The 19014-nt window shown below is 41.0% G+C and overlaps 1 protein-coding gene across 3 annotated transcripts in view; it reads right to left on the minus strand.

Annotated features, from left to right (window-relative positions):
* The window catches only part of AGL (amylo-alpha-1,6-glucosidase and 4-alpha-glucanotransferase), a 57005-nt gene that overhangs the window by 8637 nt on the left and 29354 nt on the right, over positions 1 to 19014 (minus strand). For 2 of the 3 annotated variants that reach the window (XR_012160376.1, XM_073356929.1), the window contains exons 23-29: positions 16648 to 16781; positions 15251 to 15426; positions 12847 to 12949; positions 10626 to 10851; positions 9930 to 10041; positions 9472 to 9607; positions 4382 to 4494 (exon numbers count right to left, since the gene is read on the minus strand). Coding sequence is in view for 2 of the 3 variants with exons in the window: in XM_073356929.1 (XP_073213030.1) it covers positions 4382 to 4494; positions 9472 to 9607; positions 9930 to 10041; positions 10626 to 10851; positions 12847 to 12949; positions 15251 to 15426; positions 16648 to 16781 (1000 nt within the window). In the remaining variant the exon portion in view is untranslated. The remainder of the gene's footprint in view (positions 1 to 4381; positions 4495 to 9471; positions 9608 to 9929; positions 10042 to 10625; positions 10852 to 12846; positions 12950 to 15250; positions 15427 to 16647; positions 16782 to 19014) is intronic. The other variant, XM_073356930.1, reaches the window with a different exon arrangement.

Below are 19014 nucleotides of genomic sequence, written 5' to 3' on the forward strand. Positions count from 1 at the left end.
ATGAAGCTAAAAGGTTTTCCTATTCTCCACAGATATCTCTTTTAAAGCCTTTCAGTGCTGACTGGTACCCACCGCAAATTGACTAAACAATAGATTGGCAGGGTGCATTTGATTTAAATCATGATTTAAATCACTAGTCAGGAAGACTCAATTTAAATCATGGATTTTACATAAAAGTGCATTCTTGTTGGTTGTTATAACCTTAATACATATTCTTCAAAACTCGAGAGATGTAGGTTCCATTTTTAGAAGGTAAACACTATACATTTTTAAGTGACTTATTTTGAAAACTTTTCAGATTAATTTTACAGGTATATCAGAAAATGAATGATTGTTTGGTTATTTCATTAAACAAAGGTAATTGAAGCAGATATTTATGAAGTCACTGGGAAGTGAACTAGCTCCAATTCAACAGATTAATCATTAATATTTGGAGGATTTTCTTGCCATGCTGTATTAGGAGGAGAACATCACCAGACATTTAAATTGTTTTATTTAAATTAAAACGACAATGTTATGTAGGTCTAGATTTTTTTTCTTCAACAGCAAACATATTTTAACAAAAGAAGCATGTGAATTTTTGAATTTAGTTAAACATTCAAGTTTTTTAGAATCAGGTTTTTGTTAAAATTGTTTTTAACTAAAACTAGTTTAAAATGTTTAAAAAAAATTAAAATCGACTGTCAGCCAGGTCAACATGAGAAACTTAAAATATTGGCTTCTGCAGCTAACTAGGTCATCTTCACCTTCATTTTCCTGTTTATTCATAATCTGGAAAAGGAAAACAAGCTTTCCTGCTTTTTCAGGTCCCAAACGTTTTCTCAATTTGGAATGAAGTAGTCCAAAGGAAGAAAATATTCTTTCTACACTGGCAGAAGAAGCTACTGCTGTTAAAAGTGAGATCATCACTTCAACAGTCTCTGAATCCAAGTGCTTAAGTGACTTCCACCAGTTCACTGGTGTGACTTTCTTTAAAACATCATCAGCAAACACATATTTCTTGAATGGTTCACCGTTAGCTCTGAAGATTATTATAGTTGGCATTATGAAGGGATGATTGCTGGATGTCCATGTTATAGCCAACTCCTCTTCTTCAGCAGCTAAGGTTTGACCCTGGTACCGAGTACTGAGACTATTTGCAAGAAAATGAGCTGCAGATAGTGCTTGTCCCATTCATTTTTTTAATGCTTGTAATTTAACTCTATCATTGCATATTTCTCTTTTTAAGATCTCATGCAGTTCCTTCCAAATTTCAACAGCATCAGCAATAAAACAGCTATTTCCCTGCATTGTGTTCAAGGCTACAGAAATAGGCTTCAGGGTACTCAGCATGTGTTTTTCTCTTAAGCCCAATGTTGAGAACTTTGGCTGACAGTGCCATCTATTTTTTCACGATTTTGTTCTCAAACTGTCATCAGATTAGGCCAGTTCTTGATATAGTGCTCAAAACAGTCCACTACTGAGTTCCATCACACGTCTTGTGGGAGAGTTAGCTTGGTTCCTTCCACTTTTTTCAGAGCAGCTGCTGCAAAGTATTTTGCAATTTCAGCAACATTCACCTCTATTTCTGGAACACTGAAGACTTTGGCTAGGAGGTGCATCAAATGAGCACTGCAACCGTATGTTATTAGCTTGGGACTCTCTTCACTCTCTTCTAAATAATTTCTTCTCATCTTGGATACATTTGCAGCATTGTCTGTGACCAAGCGCGTACTAGACATTTGATCCCCCCCCCCCCAGTTTGTTATAGCTTTTACTGCTACTTCTTTTAAGTATTCTGCTGTGTGTGCATTTCCTGATGTATCAATTGTTTCTGTAAGGAAGACATTCCCTTATTCTGTTGTCACACAAGCACATACAAAAGTATCATTGTGGACATTGCTCCACACATCAAGACTCAGGTTAACAAATTTTACCCTCTAGACCTTTTGCACACTGCTCAAATTTCTCTTTCATACACTTCATCCAGCAATTTGCCTGTGACATCTGCTCTGTTGGGTGGACTGTATCCTGGTCTGAATGACTGAACCATGTTAACGAAGTGTGGATTCTCAATCATACGGAAAGGAGAGTTTGTTGCATAAACAAACTGGGCAATTTTTTCATCAATTACCTCTTTTTGTAATCTGCTGGTTCTTATCACAAACTTATCTATGGTTGTTTCTGGATGATGGAGATTTTTTCTCCTTTTTGCTGCAGGTGATATATTGTGGCTATGTGACATACATAATGTGACTGAAACACTATCATTGGCAGATAACTCTGAAATTATAGAAAATTTTCAAAGAAGTATTTTTATGCTTTCTCCCATGCTGCTCTTTATGCTTGGGAGGAGCTCCCTGTAATCATCTGTAAAGCCACTTCACTGTTCTCCTTCAAATATCTTTTCTTTATCCTCCTGCTATCTTAGGTGCATAGGGCATCCACCAGTTTCCGCCATTTAATTTAATCTTCATTGGCCTGTTCAGGCTTCTGAGAGTCACGTTGATGGATTTGGCTTCTCTCTCCATTGTTCCATGTAACATTTCTCCAAGTTGCCCTCTTCTCTTTCCAGATAGTGTCCATATTATCACTTGACATGGAAGTTGTGTTGGTGACATCCTTAAAGCGTTTCCTAAATATCCCCATCATTGTCTTCTTACCACGTCTGATACTTTACATTAGAAATTCTAAGGAAAACAAATTCAGTGTTGCAAGAAACTCTTTTCACTGAACTCTGAAGATATACTAAAGTAAATGTCTGCAAAAGGAGTTGATCTTATCAATTTCTATTGTAGATTTCCATGACTCTGCTCCATAAAGGAGGACAGACATGAAGCCAGCATTAAACATTTGTATTTTTCTGTTAGTGGCAATCATACTACTTTTCCAAATCTTTTCAAAAGTTTATTAAAGTTGCCTTCTGCTCTTAATATTCAGTGCTTGACATCTAGCATGGTGCCACCATCACTGGACTTCTTACTCCCTAGACATATAAAATGACTTACTTCTAGTGTTACCCTATCTACTCTGGTTGCTTTTGGGACATCAATAGCCATTTATTTTCTGTTCCCCTTGTTGCTGAACAAACCAGCTTGCTTTTTGCTGTATCTGCCAAAAGCTAGGACTTTTCTTCCTTTAAGCAATGTATTAAACAAATATCTAATTGCACTATCATTTTTAGAGTCTCTTAAAAAAGAGTATATAAAACACTAACATTAGAAATCAAATGTTATGATTTAAATTCTGTACTGACTTAAACCTGTACAATCCCACTTAACAGCTGATCTTTTTCTACATGTACTACATATAATCACTTGCAAAAACACTGCGTATCTAAGAGCCATTCCAAAAATAAATACAAAATGGAGGCACAAGTCTTTGGGTGGACATAGGAATTTTAACCAGTGTTTCCTCTAATTTTTCCTTACGCATGTGCGGAATGACTGGTTATTTGCACCAATATGGAGGTGATGGGTGACACACCACCTTCATATTGGTGCACATAACAAAATTCATGTGGCGGGAGTGGAGCTGAGGGGTTTGGAGTGTGGGAGGGGGCTCAGGGCTGGAGCAGAGGGTTGAGGTGTGGGGGTGAGGGCTGTGGCTGCAGGCTCTGAGGTGGTGCCGGAGATGAGGGGCTTGGCATGGAGGCTGTCCTGGGGCTACAGCGGAGAGAGAGGATTTCCCCTAGCTCTCTCTCCCCACAGCAGCAACTAAGCTGATAGGGGAGAGGTGCCTCTCCCCCACCCGTGACAGGTCTGGAGCACCTCTCCCCCGGCCATTGCAGGTCTGGGGCGCCTGTCCTGCTGCTATAGCAGGTCCAGGGCTGGGTTGGGGCCAGGAGAGGGACGCCTCTCCCCTGGCCACGGCAGGTCTGGGACTGGGTTTGGGGCTGGGGTATAGTACTGCATAAAGGAACAGTTAACACAGTTGCTTCCCAAGGTTAAGAGATTTTAAACAGTTTATATATTCAATCTCAGTAATACGTACTGAATTCTCCCCAGAAATCATCATAAGACGACGATACAGTACAAAACTAAAAATTAATCTTTCACTTAAGGGTTAAGAGGTCTTATAACTCCTGTCATAATCAGCTCAAACAAACAAGTGAATTCATAGCCATATCAATACCCCACAGAAGTGCAAAGCTGGACTAGTGAGGTTTAGTTAGATACTCTACAAAAAAGTGTGTTTTGTGGGCTTTGCACAGATTTTGCTACTTAGATACAAAACAACAATTAGCCTTATCCTGAATTTTATGAACACCCATTCCCCAAACATAATATTTATTAAAATGTTCACAAGGTAGACAGATTGCAAGACAATATTGATCCTGATCCACTGATTCAATTATCATGGTTCTACACTGATCACACATTTGTGAGATAAACCAGCTTACCATGCCTTTTTATGGCGACTCCCTGATAAGGAAACACTTTTTTCTTTGACAACTCCAGCAGCCAACGAATAGTTGACTTACATAGGCCAACAATTTCCACAGCAGATCCATCTCTAAGATGAAAAAAGAACAGCTGCTGCTTTTAAGAAGAAACTTAAAGGAAGATATTAGGTCACAGACTTTTTATGCAGATACCAACATTTGAGGATTTTTTCCCCCCGTGAATGTATTCAAACCTCTAAAAAAAAAAAAAGAACACTCATTACTGTCAGTTTAAAAATCACATTTGATGCTCTAGAAAGTGAAACTTCTTGACAAATCCATATACAGAGGCAGACACCATTCCTGATGCCCTCCCCAAACACTTTCCATTACCTCCCAGCATCTGTGATGAGCCCAACCCAACTTGCTCTGATTGAATACTTCAATTTTCAATTTCTGCCAAGAAACTAGAAACACAAGTGACTATTGTGGGCAAAAAAGGAGATTTAGTTGCCAGTCATCCAAATAGTGACAGCATCATGTCACTTACGGTTCTCTCCTAGTGGCCTCATGTACATATTAAAATAAGGTGGGATGGGAAGGGCAATAGTCTCATCACACAGGCCTGAAGATGATAAACAAAATGTCCAACATGATTCTCTGGGAAGAAGAGAGCTACTCAAATGGCATCCATATAACTCAGTAAGGGTCGATCTGCGGAAGGGTTTGATGTGCTCCAGGTAGAAAGCCAGGGTGCGCCTGACATCTAGAGTGGTGTAGTCGCCTCTCTTCATTGGTCCTATGAGGCTTTAGACAGAACACGGGAAGGAAAATATCCTGGTTGACATGGAAGTGTGGCAACACCTTTGGCAGCAAGGCCAGATGGGGCCACAGCTGGACCTTGTCCTTGTAGAATACCGTGAATGGGGGCTCCAAAGTGAGGGCTTTAATTTCAGAGACATGTCTCGCCGAGGTAATAGCTACAAGGAATGCAACCTTCCACAACAAATGAGAAAGGGAACAAGAAGCCATAGGCTTAAAGGGTGGACCTGTGAGCCTGGAGAGGACCAGGTCACGGTCCCATTGGGGAACTGGGTCCCAGATCGGCAGAAAGTCTTCCAAGGCCTTTCAGGAACCTGATAGACATCTCATGCAAGAACACGGATCTATCATGGATGTGATGATGGAAGGCCGATAAGGCTGCCAGGTGCACCTTGATCAAAGGGAAGACAAGAGACCCCGATACTTTAAGTGAAGCATATAATCCAGGATGGACTGCAGAGATGACTGGGTCGGGGAGATATTCCACTCCAATGCCCAGCAGGAGAAATGCTTCCACTTCGCCAGGTAAGTTGTTCTGGTGAAAGGCTTTCTACTCTCCAAAAAAACCTGCTGTACCTGACTAGAGCAAGCTTGTTCCTCTGGATTCAGCTATGCAGCATCCAAGCTGTAAGGTGGTGAGACGTGAGGTTTGGGTGCAGGAGTCGACAGTGATCCTGCAAGAGTAGGTCCGGGCGGCTGGGAAGCGGCCACGGGGCTGCAATGGACAGGTCCATGAGCATGCCGAACCAATGCTGGTGAAGTCATGCTGGGGCGATCATAATGACTCGTGCCTTGACCATCTTGATTTTCAAGAGAGCTTTGCTGATGATTGGAAGTGGTAGGAAGATGAACATCAGGTCTCCTGACCAAGACAGGAGAAAGGCATCGGATAGTGAGCCTCTCCTGAGGCCTTGGAGAACAAACTCATGACGCTTTCTGTTCTGTCTAGTGGCAAAGAGATCCACTCGGGAGCTCCCCACTTCTGAAAGAGTATTCTGACGACTTCTGAGTGAAGGGACCACTCATGGCGAGAGAAGAAGGACCTGCTGAGGTGATCTGCCAGCACGTTCCGGATGCCGGGAAGGTGGCTTCCAGGTGGATTGCCCACTGGATACAGAAGTCCCACAGATGGAGGGCCTCCTGGCACAGAGCCGACAAATCGAGCTCCCTCCACCTGTTGACATAGAACTTAGATGCCGTGTTGTCTGTCAACACCTGCACCACTCAACTGGACAACTAGGGAAGAAAGACACCGCAAGTCAGGCAGATGGCTCTAAGCTCCCATAACCTTTGAATCCGCAGTGTACTGAGATGCGCTCCCCAACTGAGGTTGGATGCATCTGAAATCAGGGAGACCATGGGTCGTGGGGTCACGAACAGCACACCTTCCAACACAAAAATTGGGTCGGATCACCTGAGAAACAGAGAGGTAAGTCCTCCCAGGGGGATCATGATGACCTTGTCTAGGTGATGTCTGGCTAGGGAGTAGACCAATGCCAGCCACAACTGGATGGGACGCAGCCCGAGTCTCGCAGGTCAGACGACGTAGGTGCATGCTGCCATGTACCCCAATAGTATAAGCCACACCTTGACCGTGGTGAGTGGATGGGCGGTGATGCTGGCAAATCAGATCTGGTATTGCCCTGAACCTGGTGTCTGGCAGGAATGCTCTGGCTCAGATAGAGTCAAGCACCGCTCTGATAAAATCTATCCGTTGGACCAGGATCAATGTTGATTTTTGTTGATCAACAGGCCGAGAGCCTGAAAAGCAATGTCTCGATGCTGCTCTGGACCCAGACCCTGGAGCAGCCCTTGAAGAGCCAGTTGTCGAGGTACAGGTAAATATGGATACCCCGATGTCTGGTGGAGACCTACCTTAGAAGCTCCACCACTTACATGCATTTCATAAAACATCCTCGGCACCGCTGCTAGGCCAAAAGGGAGGAGTGCAAATTGGTAGTGGGCAGTCCCAACTACGAAACATAGGAACCATCTGTGTCTGTGAAATATTGATGTGTGAAAGTAAGTGTCTTTCAGGTCGAGGGCAGCATACCAGTCTCCCAGATCCAGGGAAGGAATGATAGAGACCAAGGAAACTATGTGAAACTTCAGTTTCTTAAGATACTTATTGAGGCTCCACAGGTCAACGATGGGGTGTACACCCCCCCCAGCTTTTGGGATAAAAAATAGTGGAACTAAAACTGTTTCCCCCTCAAATGCACAAGGACTTTCTCCATGGCTCCCACCTGCAGAAGGCCCTGCACCTCTTGAGCGAGCAGATGCTCATGAGAAGGGTCCCTGAAGAAGGAAGGGGAGGAAAGGTGGGACAGAAATAGACCGGAGGGTATATTCCCCTGACACTGTGCTGAGGACCCACTGGTCCGATGTTATAGTGACTCAGGCAGGGAGGAAGGGTGACAAACGGGAAATTACAGGGGAGCAGAATCCGCGCCACAGGCTGGAAGGTCACCCTCAAACACATCCTCAAAATGCCTGCTTGTTATGCAGGTAAGCTGACCCACGTCTGGGGGCTGGTGGCACTGTTCAGGTGAGTGCCGGCAGGGTACCCCCTGCAGTGAGGAATGGTGCTGCAGTGATGGAGACAACTGAAAGGGTCCCAAGACAGGTTTACCCCTTGAATGGGGCACCTCAGTGGCCGGAGTGGCCAGCACCGGAAGGGACAGATGTCCTTAGTGGCCTGAAAGGCCTCCAGTGTAGACGGCACTGCCAGGTGCCAAGTGCCTCTGCCGCTTCCCAGGGTGAGGGGGCGGGTCTTGAAGTGGGCTCGACAGCTCTGTGGGAGTCCGAGCCTGGTCACTGTCCGGAGGTGAAGAGCTGCCCCGCACAGGTCTTTGCTCTCTTCCATCTCTCTCCTTTCCTTTACGGGACATAGGAGAACACCCTCTCCCGGCCTTTCTTTGCTTTTTAGCTGGAACTGAGGATGGGGACTGGTGCCAGTCAGAGGTCAGTGCCAGTAGGGCGTTCTGCACAGAGGCCGCAGTGCTTGCAGCAGAGTCCAGTCTCATCAGCTCTGAGGACAGTGCGAGGGCCGACTCCATAAGGAGCACTTGGAGACAAACGTCCCACTCCTTTTTGGTCCATGGCCTGAAGATCTTGCAAATGCGACACTTGTCGCTCACGTGGGTTTCCCCTAAACACTTTAGGCAGCTTCTATGGGGATCACGGGCTTTTTGCAACAGTCACAAGGTTTGAAGCCTGGGGACCGGGGCATGCCCCGTCCCTAGGCTGAGTCCCTCATGCAACTAATTTCTAACTTAACGCTAAGGGAATTATTAAACTATAAACTATATACAACAAATTCACTACTAGATACAGTAGAGACAGGAAATCTTGCCAAAGCAAGGAGACATTCCAGCACAGTCACTGGCGGTAAGAAGGAACTGAGGGAGTGGGGAGCCAGTGGCACTCCTTATACCGAGGCATACGCATGCCACTCCAGAGGGCGCCAGAGCCAGTCCCCCACAGTTCCTACAGAGGGAAAAATTTCTGGCACCAGTGCATGTGGCGAGCACACACACCGACAACGTAATGGACATGAGCAAGCACTCAAAGAACCACCAAACAGACATGGTATTCAATTTTGTAGAAAGACACTGAAAGCTTTGCAATAATAGTTCAAATGCCTTTCCTTTGGATTCACTCTCACAACTGAAACTGATCTGATCTGAGCAACCAACTTATTTCTCCTGTCCTGGGTCAAAGCCAGAGAGCCTGCACCAGTTTACAGGCATATAGTAACATTTTTTAAAAAATGTTTCATCTATCTAAAATTGAATAGATGTCAGCAGAATACAGAGCTTTCACTGACAACATTTTAATGTTAGCATTAGGGAAGGAGGATAAGAAAGAAACCTTTGCAAATATTTCAAGTTGCACTCAAATCCCACAACACACATCAACAGAGAATATTACTGGGTATTTTCTCAACAGCATCTAATCAGTTAACTTTTTAAATTATTTGGTGCTACAGCAGTGTAATTTACATCAGACATGAAGAGTTATTATATTTGAATAGCATATTGAACTGAGTATGTCAACAGATATGTTTTGCAATGATCTTTTCCTCTGAATCTGCATTGTACACAGAAGGTTTCTGTTAATGTTTTAGAATAGTCAAATAGAATTCGGAAGAGTTCAGAATATTTCACATATCACTCTTCATGTTTTATTACTGGTGGCACAGACACCAAGAGCAAGGATCTCACTATGCAAGAGACTAAACTTGGACTTATTCTAAAGTTACATAATACACTTAAAGTTTGTACCTTGGAGTAGCTGGAATTCCTTTGTTGCGAGCTCTATCACTTTCTCCCATTTTATCCATCCATGTGCCACAATTAAAGCGGTTCCCTCCAAAGACAAAACCAGTTTCATGGTCGACACCCGCAGTCACATTAAAACCTACCCAGTAAGAAAATCAGAATGAAGTCAGCTTGTTTCTAAAGAACCACAGAAAGAAAAAGGTGAAGGTCTTCCTAGAACCACCACGAATGCTTTTGTTATGGATGTGATATTATTTACACAGTACTTATGTTAGAATAGCTGAAATTAAAGTGTTAACATATATATATTTATAAACACTACATTGTTAGAAGCACTAAACGTAAAAAGTTTTGCAGAAATTAGTTTAACTAAAAAAAATCTGTACAACAATTTTACTCACATTTGAACTTCACTATAAGTGATCTATATATGAGCAAGTTAAGTAACTCATGTTATTTACCTTCATCCCTCATATTTCGATCTAACTGTGGACCAGCATTCCTTTCTCGGAATTCTATGCCTTGCATGTGTTGTTGCATAGCTTCCTGTATTACTTCATACAGTGGTTGATCCTGGTTTGTTTGTTTGTGTGACAAGGGAGAAAGACAAAGGTTGTATGAAATATCCAGATACCGAGTACTTCAACTTTTCAGATTACTATACTTTATATGAAATCCAACAGGAATCCAGTCAATTAGAGTTGGCCAATTCTTTTTTTTTTTAAATCTGAAATTTCAAATGTTGAAAAAAAAATGGAGAAAGCTAGAAATAAAACTGGTAACATTTTTTCCCCTGGTTTCAAAAAGTTTTATTCTCCACCATCCAACGTGTGCTTGATAGGAGTCATCCAACTGTTTGGCAAACAACCAAAAAGCGGAACATCCCTGTTTTACTGCACATTCCACCATAAATGAGAGCTGGAAGATTTTACAGCTATAAAATCTTCCATGAAGCCCTCCATTAATAAGCAAACATGGCCCCTGAAAATACTACAAATGCTGTCCCCAGTAAAAGCTGACCTCTGCAAAAACATTTCTTTAAGTAGGAGAACAACATGCCGAACAGGGATTCTTTTGGTTTTTTAGGATTTCATTTACTTACAATTATGTTTGTAGTATATAAGATATATAAGTAGTTTATTAGAAATGATCTTTACCAGTGTGCCTGCAGGCTGAGCGGGAGAGTCATCTGTAGTATACATTCTGGAAACGGGACACTTGAGAATGTCTGTGCCATTTGGAACAATTTTACAGTAATCCTGTATACATTGAAGCCACCACCACACAGCATCACGGCAATTGAATCTGGCATGGGTCCCTTGGCCAAGCAGATTGGGAATAAGACCATGTCTCAGGGTACTAGCAAATGCTAAAATTATGTTCCTTTAAAAAAATAAAATAAAAAAATCCGATACACACTGAATTGGTTTTCAAGGTACTGAAAGTTCCAAGTAGTAAACTAAAAAATACAATATATTTTTATACCAAGATATGTTGGGGAACAAATTAGGATTGAATGGCAAATGTCAATATTCTGGTGTTTCATGGTACAAAAGGTGATTACACATAATACAAGCTTTTTAAAAAATAAGCCCCCACATACTCAGTAATGCCGACCACTGCAAATGTGGAAGGATATATTTAAAATATATGCTCAACCTTTTCTTTTTCTTTCTTCCCTTTTTTTTTTTTTTTTTTTTTTGCAGAAAAGGTAATGAGACATTTGTGCCAATATAGAAAAGTTGCTTTACTTTCAACATGTTGTGAAAGTAATGTCCTGATCCAAAGTCCATTGAAATCAATCCAAAGACTCCCAGCAACTTCAATAGGTTTGGATCAGGCCCTAGTAGCCAGGCAATAGGTTTCAAGAGTGACATATGCATGTTCATTCTTACATGCATTCCTTATTTGATAATAATTTACAAAAATATGAATTACAACCAAAATATGTATATTATCTAAGGACCTGAAGTTTTACCCAGTTTTTACACTATTGTTATTGTCAGTCAGTCAACAGGCATTTGATGAGTAAAAACTGAGTAAAGACCTCAAGGTCTGGTCCTCAATGTTCAACCACATTCCTTTAAAAAAAAAAAAAAAAAAAGAGATACTAGCAGAACTCAATACCTCCATTATATAGCAAAGAGTTCTAAACAGAACTGTGTTTTGGAATGCTTAACATTTCAGCCACATTTTAGATCTACTTTAAAGTTAATATTGAGTGCTTGATCCTAAAACACATTTTTCCTGTATTTGTAAAAAAACACAATAGATTAGGAATCTCATAACTGAATAAAACCAAGTTCCTTTGCAAAGTTAAAAAAGAATGCCTCATCCTGTGTGTGACACTCTCAAGTGGTTTTGTCTTCTGATCCTTTCAAAAAGGAAAAGGAGGCAATGGGCGAAGAGAATTTCATATATATGAGAGAATTTCTCTTTACAGGGATCAGTCTCAGGCTCCTTACATCAGGCAAAACCTCCACTGACTTTAGTGGGAGTTTTACCTAAAAGGCATAATCGAGTAATGTAAGGGTCTGTAGTACTGAATGTCATCATAGGAATCCTATTGTCTTTAAGAGGAACTACAGGCTGGTATAAGGCACCATACTAGCAGACTGTGGATCCCTTTGTAAGAATAGGGTTTAAGAAAGGGCTGCAGGGTGAGGCCAGTAGTTACTTGACCCTTTCATTTTTTGGTTTTTGGTTATGCAAATATAAAGTAAATACATACACAAGTTTTCACTAAGAATGAGTTAAATTTGAGAAATCCATACTTTCATTTTCAGCTCACTTCAGCACCAACATTTCATGGCAAAAAAAATTAAAATTGACTAGTGGAAAGGGCATGCCCGCAAATCTTACACAAACTTCCTATGTTTATTTGTTAGGTTTTAGACTTACATCACACACAAAATTTAGTTTGCAATGATCCACAAACCACTGACTTCCAGCTTTGATAGCTATATTAGTGGTCATCACAAAACACAACATACACCTCCCCACACCTCAAATGTGATTGCAAAGAGATTCTCAAACCTACTGCTCTCCAATACTGATAAAAAGTATTTTATATTGAAATAAAAACCTATAGCAGACACATTTCATTCAAACTTAGTATGAGCACTATAATGTGCTGGAGAAAAAAGTTATGCATATAAAAAAATGGAATAGGTGCTTCACAACAACATTTAAAACAACTGAGATACATGATAAGTAATTTTGTAGTTCTATCTGATGAGAATTCAAAAATGGCCTGGGGCCACAGTAAATAAGAGAGCATTTTAATTGTTTCGGAAAAAAAGGACCTCCTTCTTCCAGTTATACATAGAAAGGGAGAAACCTTTCAAGATGGATTAATACTTATACATTCTTTCTTACCTTGCTTCTAAATAACGCCCAGTAAGCAACATTAGACCTCTCAGTGCAATAAAGGTATCCCTTCCCCAGCAGCGGAAAATGCCAGATGAAAAATGTGGTAAACCTAAAGAGTAAACGTGATGAACTAACTCATTAGACTGTTTAATATGAAGATTCTACACATGTACACACACAAACTCACACCCACCCCCCAAACTGCTGCTGCTGGCCCAAGGTGTAGGGGAGAGGGCTCAAGGCTAGGGGATGCATGGGGGGTGCTTACCTTGGGGAGGAGTGGGGCTCCCCAGCTCCCACTGGCATGATCCTGCCACTCCTAGGCGGAGGGACCAAGGGGCTCCGGGCGCTGCCCATGCCCGCAGGCCTCTTCCCTGCAACACCCACTGGCTGCGGTTCCTGGCCAGTGGGAGCTACGCAGCCAGTGCTTGTGGCGGGAGCAGCGCATGGATTCCCTGGCCCCTCTGCCACCACGGAACTGCAGAGACACACGGGGTAGAGAGCCCCTGCCAGCCTCGCATCGCCCCCAGACCACCCCTCCCAGAGGGCACCCGCAGCCCTCCGTCCAAGTTTTAGTTAGGGGTATATAATAAAAGTCATGGACAGGTCATGGGCCATGAATTTTTGTTTACTGCCCATGACTTTTACTAAAAATACCCGTGACTAAAACATAGCCTTATTTATGACACACAGTATACACTGTACAGCATGTGCTCACTTTCTAAAAATGCACTTTAAATGTGTGTGTAAACTACTCAGGATCAAAAATTCTTTAAAGAAAGTTCACCTGTAGAACATTACAAAAATATACGCTATGTATAATTTCATTACATGCAGAATCCCATGCTTTCTACAACTGTCCTACTAGATGCTGGAGGTGGGGAAAAATGTTCCCTTTGCTGTATGCACCTAGAGCCCCCGCATTTCAAAAGCGAATGAAAGAATACTTGGGTAGAATCATGCTGACATGGAATTTTCAGTTCACCTAACAATTCAGGGATTGTTTGCCACAGAAATCATGGGAGCTTGCTACAGAATTATGGTCAGCATGAAGCAGGATACAAAGTTCTGAATATATCTTTGATAGAAACAAAGCATTTTAAGTCTTAAAAGTATAATGTTCATACTTTTGTTTTACTTAATTAGAAAAAAAAATCTTTCATTACTTGTCTTTCTAGAAGGAAGAAAAACCCATTTCAATAAGATTTAAAACCTATAAAATGCAGAGATGTAAAAAAATAATCCAAAACACTTTTATAACAGAGGAGAAACTTTTATTGAAAGAAACAAAGGCAAAAATATTTCCCAGAAGAACTGTCTTTATATTTAGAAACGATTCAGATTTTAGACAGATTCTAAAATATACTAGGCAGACAAATATATCTAGAAATTTGCAAGTTAAGTTCATTCAAAAAATCTCACATACTACTCTATGCTTTATTCTTCTGAACACATATATTTTTAAAGACTGCTTATAACTGCAGCAAAGAGTGATCCAAAACCAGAAACAGTTAATCTCAATTTAGGAGAAACTGCACTAAACAATCTGCTTCTGCCATTCAACCCAGGCCCCCTCTCTCAATTACTTTCTAGGCAGTTAACTAACCTAATTAGTTTGGAAGCCACATAATTACTATCTTCTCCTAAAACAAGGGTTACTGTCTTGTTGAATGAGTTTTCTGGAGCTGAATGCTGGATTCTGCCATGCTCAAGTTCTAATTTATTTTTGTCACAGACCTGCAATTTCTGCATGACAATTTAAGAAGCTATTTTACCAAGAGTTTCCATTTTTATTTCATGTTCAGCTGGGGAAAAGTTCTCTAGATATTTGGTGGAATTAGTGACCATTTGAAGTCAAGATCAAGTGTGGCAATTTTTTAAATAACAAAAGCAAACAAATTGGTGAGAATGTTTTTAGTTCAATAGAGGTTAAAAAAAGTTCAAGAGGGGATAGTTGAGGAAAACAAAAACATAGTTAAAGTGATAAACCAAAAGTCTTGCGGGAAGTGTTCCACAATGTATTTCAATTACTGAAGAGTTACAGGGAAAGAGATAACATAATTCTGAAGCTCAAAAGGTCTCAGAATATGACAGAGTAGCTCAGGTTGCTTATAGTTCAAGATATAGCAAAAGTGAAATTCTTCACAAGTCTTCCTTTTACAGCAATAGCAGAAACATTGCCTGGTTATGCTTCTCTCAGACACAAACAAAACCTTCCCATTAAATAGAGCAGAATAAGACAGTGGAAGGGTGAAGTAAACAGCTACTGACCAAAGAAACAGTATTTTTTATTTGGTCTCTAAACATCACAGTCCTGGCACATTGATCTTGCTGTCTACACATTTCTAAGTAGTTGCATGGTTTTGTAAGACAACCTGCTTCAACAATCATCAAATGAGCCCTTACTTACCAGCTGCTAAGGAAACACAGCACTGTTCTGTCTCTTTTGTGATTTCATTCATCCTATAGGGAACATCATGTAAAGCAGGAGACAGATTTGGCAGAGAAGGATATTTTCCTATCCCACACATCTGAACTGAACCCAAGGACAGGTGTTTAACAAATGTTGATCCATTCTGAACAAAGCTGTAATCAAAGTAGTTGAATTGAGAAAAAAAAAATTCAAATTCAACAACTTCATTGTTTAAAGTTTACCCATTTCCCCCCTTGCCATAGTTTAAAAACCAGCTTCATAAGGGTGCTTCAGTTGCAAAATACTGTAATGATTTTCAAAAGTGAGTTCCTAAGATTAAGTCAAATTATTAATGCCAATGGGAGCTGCTGAGTTCATAGCACTTAAAAATCAGGCCATTTATTTAGGTGCCTAAAGATTAAATTTAAGCACCTAATTTCAGGTTCTCCCCTCCCCCTTTTTTTCTTCCCTTCCAAATCATGGCCTTTACTTTTATATTCATTTTTTAAAAATGATTTATATTGAAAGGAGACGATAAAACATTCGGGTATTTTATTACCTAGTTGATCTCAAAGCAAAGAAAAATCTCAGCTCTGCACAAGTATTTTAAAATTCAATTACTATATTTAAAAAGATGATGCATTAAATGATTTTTATTAATTTGTGCCTGGGTCTACATGCTGGACTAGTACAACAAACTACCTCCTCCCACAACCCAAAAAACACCAGTATCAGATACCTTGTCCATGTTGGCACAGTTTTGATATCTATTTTTAAAGGAAAGTAATATTAGCCATGTTTAAAACAAGAATAGGAACAAAAAACGAGAAAAGGGACAATTACAAAAAAATGAAGGCAGCCTTCGAAGACTGGAAGACGGACCCTGGTTTAATGTCTCATTCCCCATTACTGCACTGCCAGCATTAGCTGTAAATCCAAGTCCTGTAGCAATAATAAATTCTTGACCTTCTAGTCTAATGTTTATAATTTTCCCTTAGTGAAAACTATATGCACCTTCTATCAGCTTTATGCTTTTCCATTGGCCAACATGAATATTTTTGCCTTATGCCAGTGTATCTTCTTGTACATCAGTACTGTTATGCAGGCAGCCATATAGTTTAAGAATTGTGTTAGGCAGCTGAGATAGACCTAACAGAAGACACTGCATTTGTGCATTTAACATTTGCAATGGATTGGAAGATTAGAATACAATAAAAGGTGCTCTCCTTATTAATCAGATTGTTGCAGTTTCAAGGAAGACAAAATTTGGCCAGAAAACTTTTAGTGCCTTTTAAGCATATGTAAAGTGTATAAATGACTATCCTAATGCACAAATGATAATACAACATAACGTAAACATACACATACATTTCTTTCAACACTATTAGACATACCTAGACATTTGACTCCATGCCAGATCTAGAAGAGTTGTGTATGCACCCACTAATATGGCATCAAAGTAACATGGGATAAGGTAACGTGGAATCTGCTTTAGGTAGACAAATATGGCCTTCAACCATTTACCGACCTATTAGAATAACATTTTTGTAAGTTAACAACTCCTAAATGCAGCAAAGGCTACTTTCAGGGAATTAATACTTTGGCAATCACATTTTGCACTGGAAAATGGGTAGAATTCCTGTTACAGTTTCCCTACACTTTTTAGGCCCCTATTATATTTTTTTGTATTATAGGCAGGATTGGTAGCACCACCTATTCCAGTTGGCAGAAACGTCCCGTTATACATCCTACTTTCAGTTGCTTGTAATTTTGCCACACTTTAACCATTCACACTGAAGTTTTCAATGCCACAGGTCTTCCTCAGAAAGAAATATTTTTTTGAAAGTTTCAGCCAAAATGGTTCAGCTGTTTCAAAGACTGAGGCTAGGAAAAAATGTTGTTTTGTAATGTTTTTTTTTTAAAAAAATGTGGACACCTTTTATTTGAGACTTGAGAGACTCTGTGCTTTGGAGCAGGGACGTGAAATTTGGCAGGGAGTGGCCTTTCTGTCAGGGATGTGCCCTTTGCTGTTCCTGTGAAAAACTGCCCAAATTTGGCCAAGTTATAAGCCTCTAAAAAAAAAAAAAAAAAAAATCTCAGTTTGCACATGCTCACTAGAAACTAAGAATTTAGCAGTGCATCCTCAATGAGGCATGCCCTGGCCCCTCACAGGTCCTAGTACTGACCAAACTGCGCATTCATCAGCTCATAGAGTGACTGAGAATGTTCCACAGCAGGTGTAGAGAGGTTCACTTTCCTTGTAATTGCTGCTCTGGTTCAGGTCAGGGCACTAGAACCAAAAGAAGGAAGTTTCTCTCTCCAGTGCTCTCAATGAAATCAGTTTAACTTCAGTATCCAGAAAGATTATAAAGCAAATAATCAACCAATTTGTAAACACCTAGAAGATAATAAGGCGATAAGTAAGTTAACATGGAGTTGTCAAGAACAAATCCAGTCATACCAACCCAATGACTTTCTTTGGTAGAGTAACAAGCCATATGTATGGGGGGAAGCGATAGATGTGGCATATCTTGACTTTCGTAAGGCTTTTGACATTATCTTGCATGATCTGCTCATAAAGAAACTAGGAAAATATAACCTAGATGGAGCTACTATAAGGTGGGCACATAACTAGTTAGAAAACCATTTCCAGAGAGCAGTCATCAGTGTTTCACAGTCAAGCTAGAAGGGCATATTGAGTGGGGTTTTGCAGGGATCGGTCCTGGTTATGGTTCTGTTCAATATCTTCATAAATTATTTAGATAAATGTCAGAGAGTACACTTAAAAAGTTTGTGGATGATACCAAGCTGGGAGGAGTTACAAGTGCTTTGGAAGATAGGGTTAAAAATCAAAATGACCTGGACAAACTGGAGAAATGGTCTGAAGTAAATAGGATAAAATTCAATAATAACAAATGCAAAGGACTCCATTTAGGAAGGAACAATCCATTGCACACATACAACAATGGGAATTTCCTAGGGAGTCATGGAGTACTGTGGAAAGGGATCTGGAGGTCATAGTGGATCACAAGCTAAATATGAGTCAACGGAATAACAGTTGCAAAAAAAGTGATCATCATTCTGGGATGTATTAGCAGAAGTGTTGAAAGCAAGACATGAAAAGTAATTCTTCCACTCTACTCTGTGCTGATAAGGCCTCAGATGGAGTATTGTGTCCAGTTCTGGGCACCACATTTCAGGAAAGATGTGGACAAACTGTAGAAAGTCCAGAGAAGAGCAACAAAAATGATTAAAGGTCTAGAAAATATGACCTATGAGCATAGGCGCCGACTCCGTGGGTGCTCCGGAGCTAGAGCACCCACGGGGAAAAATTGGTGGGTGCTCTGCACCCACCGGCAGCTCCCCACCCTGCCCCCACCGCTCTGCCTCCTTCCCTGAGCATGCCACGTCCCTGCTGCTCCCCTTAGCTCCCAGCTGTTTCGCGGCAATAAGCACTGGGAGGAAGGAGGGGGAACACGGCACACTCGGGGAAGAGGCGGGGCCGAGGCGGGAATTTGGGGAAGGAGTCCAATAGGGGCAGGGAGTGGGCAGAGTTGGGGCAGGGACTTTGGGGACGGGGCTAGAATGGGGGCGGGGCAGGGGCAAGCACCCACCGGCACCAGGAAAAGTTGGCGCCTATGCCCATGAGGAAAGATTGAAAAAGTTGGGTTTAGTCTAGAGAAGAGAAGACCGGGGGGGGGGGGGGGAATACAACAGTTTTCAAGTACATAAAAGGTTGTTACAAGGAAAACGGTGAAAAA

Source organism: Lepidochelys kempii, chromosome 8, assembly GCF_965140285.1.
Source record: "Lepidochelys kempii isolate rLepKem1 chromosome 8, rLepKem1.hap1, whole genome shotgun sequence".
Taxonomy (NCBI): Eukaryota; Metazoa; Chordata; order Testudines; family Cheloniidae; genus Lepidochelys; species Lepidochelys kempii.